Source organism: Cyprinodon tularosa, unplaced genomic scaffold (genome assembly GCF_016077235.1).
Source record: "Cyprinodon tularosa strain WSP-4 unplaced genomic scaffold, ASM1607723v1 ctg399, whole genome shotgun sequence".
Classification (NCBI taxonomy): Eukaryota; Metazoa; Chordata; class Actinopteri; order Cyprinodontiformes; family Cyprinodontidae; genus Cyprinodon; species Cyprinodon tularosa.
The window spans coordinates 232,484-238,556 of NW_024039117.1; the positions used below are offsets into that span (position 1 = coordinate 232,484).

A 6,073-nucleotide genomic window follows, 5' to 3' on the forward strand; every position below is an offset into this window, starting at 1 on the left:
AGCGGATGCTGACGCGCATAGTGCGAAGAGGTCGCCAACTTTCTGCAGAGTCAATCACTACAGACCTCCAAACTTCATGTGGCCTTCAGATTAGCTCAAGAACAGTGCGCAGAGAGCTTCATGGAATGGGTTTCCATGGTCGAGCAGCTGCATCCAAGCCATACATCACCAAGTGCAATGCAAAGCGTCGGATGCGGTGGTGTAAAGCACGCCGCCACTGGACTCTAGAGCAGTGGAGACGCGTTCTCTGGAGTGACGAATCGCGCTTCTCCATCTGGCAATCTGATGGACAGGTCTGGGTTTGGCGGTTGCCAGGAGAACGGTACTTGTCTGACTGCATTGTGCCAAGTGTAAAGTTTGTTGGAGGGGGGATTATGGTGTGGGGTTGTTTTTCAGGAGCTGGGCTTGGCCCCTTAGTTCCAGTGAAAGGAACTCTGAATGCTTCAGCATCCCAAGACATTTTGGACAATTCCATGCTCCCAACTTTGTGGGAACAGTTTGGAGCTGGCCCCTTCCTCTTCCAACATGACTGTGCACCAGTGCACAAAGCAAGGTCCATAAAGACATGGATGACAGAGTCTGGTGTGGATGAACTTGACTGGCCTGCACAGAGTCCTGACCTCAACCCGATAGAACACCTTTGGGATGAATTAGAGCGGAGACTGAGAGCCAGGCCTTCTCGTCCAACATCAGTGTGCAACCTCACAAATGCGCTTCTGGAAGAATGGTCAAAAATTCCCATAAACACACTCCTAAACCTTGTGGACAGCCTTCCCAGAAGAGTTGAAGCTGTTCTAGCTGCAAAGGGTGGACCGACGTCATATTGAACCCTATGGATTAGGAACGGGATGTCACTTAAGCTCATATGTGAGTCAAGGCAGGTGAGCAAATACTTTTGGCAATATAGTGTATATCACTCCTGTTTCAGCCTCTGTTCATTGGTTTGGAATTGTTTGGGTATTGATTTTAAAGTTGTTTTTTTTCAAGTCTTTACATGGTCTTACCCCTTATTATCTGTCAAACCTCATTTAAATGTCTGTTTCCTCCCGTTCTCTCAGCTCGATCCATCTGTTAATATTGTTTTTTCCCAAAGCCAGAAAGGAGGTTTTATATTGTTTTTGTTTAATTAAATGGTTCAGTCCAACTTAAATGGTTCAGTCCAACTTAAATGGTCACTTGTGACTCAGTCAGACTACAAGTATAGTGCAGACATTAAGTCATTCCATTTCCTGAAACCTCTCGTATGGTTAGCGTCTCTTGACTTACGTCCTTTGATTAGAGAAACAGTTTTTGTTTTCCAACGGAGCAAATCAGTCCAGCTTTTTAGTTGAAAATATAGCTTTGTTTTTCAAACCAACCAACAAATTCTTGTTGCGCTTAGAAGGCTGCCTTGAATCAGCAACAAACGTTGGAATTTGCCAATTCCTCTTTCTTTGTTCGTAAATCAGGTCAGTCAAACGTGGTGCCTCCAGTTAAAGCCAACATGTGGGCGCAATCTCTAGTAGAAAATACTATGGAAGTTACATCTGGTAGCATAGCTGCAAACTCTTCTGGAAATGCAGGAGGTAGTATCATGACCTCTGAGATAGACTTTCAAGCCGCCTTAAGCTCCAGAGACTGGACAATCGCAGGACTTCACAATGAAAACATCAGACTATCCCAACATGTGAATGTTCTCACTGCTGAGCTTAACAAATTAGAGGCAGTTCATCAACATAGCAACTGGAAAGCTAGCCAGCTTCAGATTGTGCTGAATGCTAACATGCAAAGGGTGCAGGAAGCTGCGATCTGCATAAGGTCAAAAGACGAGACGATGACGGCATTGCAACAAGAAATCAAGAAGCTGTCAGAAAACGTCAAGACTTCTGCTGCCGGGCCTCAGACAATGGATGCAGGGTTTGGACATACCAATGAGCGAGCTAGGCAGCTGGAGTCTGAGCTAACTGCTGAAAGGAAAAAGGTGCAGGAAGCAGAGATGTACTTACACTCAAAAGACGAGACGATCATGGCATTACTGCAAGAAAACATCAAGTTATCAGAAACCATCAAGAGTCTTGTTGCTGTGTCTCAGAAAATGGAGGCAGCGCGTCAGAATACCAACGAGAAAGCTAGGCAGTTGGAGTCTGAACTAACCGCTGAAAGGAAAAAGGTGCCGCAGGATGAGAAAATGGCAGCGCTTCAACAAGAAAATATTAGATTATTAGAAAATCTGCAGAGACCAGCTGCTGAGCTTCAGAAAATGGAAGCAGGGCTTAAATCTGCCAATGAAAAAGCGGGACACCTGGAAACCGTGGCAATTTGTATGAAGCAAAGGGTGCAGGAAGCTGTGATCTGCATAAGCTCAAAAGATAAGCAGATCACAGCACTTCAACAAGAAAACATCAAATTATCTGAAAACCTGCAGAGAAAAGCAGTACAGGGAGCTGACCTCAACTTAAAGTCCACAGAAGATGGGAGTGCAGCACTTCAACAAGAAAACACCAGATTATTAGGACAAATTAAGGAAATGGAGGCAGCTCTTCTTGCTGAGTCGGCAAAAGCAAAGGAGGCTGATACCTGCTTAGCCAAACAAGTGCAGGAAACCAGTGAAATAAAGGCTACTTTGGTCAAAATGGAGAAAGATCTGGACGAACAGCAGCACCAGTGGGAGGAAGAAAAATGCCAACTTATGGCTAACCAACAACAAAGGGATGAGGTGGAAGAGGTGAAAATGCAGTTGGAGTTACAGAAAGCTGAGTTAGAACAGGAAAACGCTTCTCTGCGTCTGAAAGAGCAGGAAAACGACCAATTACATCAGGACGCTGCAAGAAAAGTCATGGAACTGGAAACGAGTCTGCTTGCTGAGAAAGCCAGAACAAAGGAGGCTGATACCTGCTTAGCTGAGAAAGAGCAGGAAACCAGTGACTTAAAGGCTGCTTAGCTGAAGATGGAACAAGACATGAAGAAGCAAACAAGGCTCTGGACCCGTGAAAAGTCCCGTCTCCTAAGCAAGGGAACGCTGCTCAGGAGTGTTCAGCAGAAGAACACTATTAGAAAACTGGACAGAGCTATGGGAGAGCTTGAGGAGGTTCTTAATGATGAAAGGGAGCAGTGGGAAACAGAGAAGTACTGCCTTCGAACGAAAGTTAAAGATGCTCAGAAGACTCTGAAAAAGATGAACAAAGTAACAGAGAGCCTTATGGAGGAGCTCAAAGATCTGCAACAGGAGATAGAGAGAAAACCAGAAAAGAAATCTTTAAGGAAAAGAATTGTCAACCTCTTTGAAAGCCATAAGTCAGAAAAATAATTTCTGCTAAAACTCAAGAAAACTGTCCTCCAAACAAACTTAAAACTGACAAAAACATTTACTGAATCTCAAACCTTTACCTCCCTTCACGCTTTACATTAACTCCCCAACCCCTTCCCTATAACCATTACCTTTAACTTTCATTATTCTTCCTTTAACCCTTAACTCCCCAGACCCATTCACAACATCCGTAATCCAGTCCATAATATTACCCCTCACCCTCCATAAAACTCTATGGTTCCCTGTAAATAAAAAAGCACTGCCTCCATACCAGGGCCTTTTTCTGAGGTAGATTCCTACCTTGGCATTGATTAGATCCTGGTAAACAGAGTGGGGCTGCACGGTGGATCAGTGGTTAGTGCTGTTCCCTTGTAGAAGGAGACCTTTCTGCATGGAGCTGCCACACTCTCCCGTGCCTGTGTGGGTTCTCTCCGGGTGCTCCGGCTTGCCCACCCTTTCTTTGTCTTCTTTTGTCACAGTCAAATGTATTCATATAAAAAAATATTTTTGATAAATACAAAATGTATTCCTGATAAAAAAAATAAAAAAAATCATAAACAAATCATAAAAAACATTACCAAAACTCCCACATATACCTCCATTTTCCCAGAAGGCCGTTCTTCAGCTACCTTACTGCTGTGTCAGCATTTGTGGTTTCTTGTTGCTACTTGTAGAAATTTACCTTTTCTGGTAAAGGTTTTGGAAATGTTATCGTACCAATTACCGTATTTTCACGACTCTCAGTTATGTGTCCCATTTCTATATTTAACACACACATAAGGAGCACCGGACTATAGGGCGCGTTTTTTATATACAGGTACATGTCCTCTACTACCTTTAAATAGCTCTACTGCGTATTTAAAAATACAGCGGGGACAAAACTGAGTATGACTGTGCTTTATTCATGTATTTATTACAAAGTATTACTCAAACCTGGGAGCTGGCCGTGAGACAGACACATCGCAGATGACACAACGCTGTGGTCACTCCTAAATTAACTTAAAATCCTGAAACCTGCCGACGGAATATCTATCTATCTATATATCTATCCGATATATCTATCGGTAAATCTTATCAAATCCCTCAAGTTAGAATATCACACAGGTTTCCGTGTTCTTTAACGTTACCAGCCTCATTCTGGATGGTTCATCTGGAGCCTGGCGGTAGGAGGGTTTATCTAAATGACAATTCTTGGGAAAAATGGTGCAACAACCAGGTTCCTCTTTATGCTGTCTCCATGTTTTACCCACAATTAGTGTAGGTAAACTGGTAAATTACAATAATGTGATAATTACCTCTAAATTGCTGACACTTGTTTAAAGTGTTTATGGAGTGATACTGAATTAATGAAATGACTTACAAGTGGTTTTGAGTTACTAGGAATCAATCAACCTTATTTTTTCACATAAATATTCTACATTCAGTAGCTCCACTGTAGCACTCTGATTAATGGCTTGATTCTTAATCCATTAAAACTTCAGCAGCTGTCCATAACAAAACCACTGTTGCAACTTTCATACTTCATTCCTGTTTTCTCTTGCAGTCACTGATTGGTGCTAGAGTCCTCTAAATGGCAGAAGCTTTTTGATAAAAACTATTTTATTTGGGCGCCCTTCAAATCATTACATTGATCATCGGTAACAACATTTTGGTCTACAAAAAAATAGAAAATGTCAATATTGGGTCATCAACATTTTAAAATACTAGAATCATTACTGCTTTCATCCAAACAACAGAGAAAGTTAAGGTTTTTATTGAAATGATTAACAAGATGTTTCAGTGGTTTTACCAAAACATCTCTATATCTTTTTGTCATTTGATTTTAAATATCATAGTCTGTAGATCATTTCTTTAACATTTGTATCCTGGACTTGTCTGATCTAAAATTATTTATAACAAGGTTGCATTGGCAACGCAGCCCCAAAGCAAGATGGATCCTCCACCGTATTTTACGGTGGGTAGCAAGTGTTGTTACTGGAACGCCGGGTTTTGTTTTGTTTTTTGCCGCCATGCATAACGCCTTTTTTATGACCAAACAACTCAATCTTTGTTTCATCAGTCGAGAAGACCTTATTCCAAAATAAAGCCGGTTTGTCCAAATGTGCTTTTGCAAACCTCAAGCGATTCTGTTTGTGGCGTTCTCTGCATCACTCTCCCATACAGCTTCTCCTGGTGCAAAGTGCACTGAATTGTCGAACGATGCACAGTGACACCATCTGCGGCCAGATGATGCTGCAGGTCTTTGGAGGTGGTCTGTTGGTTGGAGGCGGTCTGTGGGTTGGAGGCGGTCTGTGGGTTGGAGGTGGTCTGTTGGTTGGAGGTGGTCTGAGGGTTGGAGGTGGTCTGTTGGTTGGTGGTGGTCTGTGGGTTGGAGGTGGTCTGTTGGTTGGAGGCGGTCTGTTGGTTGGAGGTGGTCTGTGGATTAGAGGTGGTCTGTGGGTTGGAGGCGGTCTGTGGGTTGGTGGTGGTCTGTGGGTTGGAGGTGGTCTGTGGGTTGGAGGCGGTCTGTGGGTTGGTGGTGGTCTGTGGGTTGGAGGTGGTCTGTTGGTTGGAGGTGGTCTGTGGGTTGGTGGTGGTCTGTGGGTTGGAGGTGGTCTGTTGGTTGGAGGCGGTCTGTTGGTTGGAGGTGGTCTGTGGGTTGGAGGTGGTCTGTGGGTTGGAGGCGGTCTGTGGGTTGGAGGTGGTCTGTGGGTTGGAGGTGGTCTGTTGGTTGGAGGTGTTCTGTGGGTTGGAGGTGGTCTGTTGGTTGGAGGTGGTCTGTGGGTTGGAGGTGGTCTGTGGGTTGGA

The 6,073-nt window shown here is 43.8% G+C and overlaps 1 protein-coding gene across 1 annotated transcript; it reads left to right on the plus strand.

Moving 5' to 3' along the window:
- Positions 1-1,573: 1,573 nt before the first annotated feature.
- LOC119791617 (CAP-Gly domain-containing linker protein 1-like) lies at positions 1,574-3,556 on the plus strand. Its single transcript, XM_038297818.1, has one exon. It carries the CDS (start codon positions 1,574-1,576, stop codon positions 2,918-2,920), a length of 1,347 nt encoding a protein of 448 aa, XP_038153746.1. The 3' UTR covers positions 2,921-3,556.
- The last annotated feature ends 2,517 nt before the right edge of the window (positions 3,557-6,073 follow it).

What these genes read in the sequence shown, in the direction of transcription:
- LOC119791617 (XM_038297818.1), top strand. Translation starts at nt 1,574, where the DNA reads ATGACCTCTGAGATAGACTTTCAAGCCGCCTTAAGCTCCAGAGACTGG.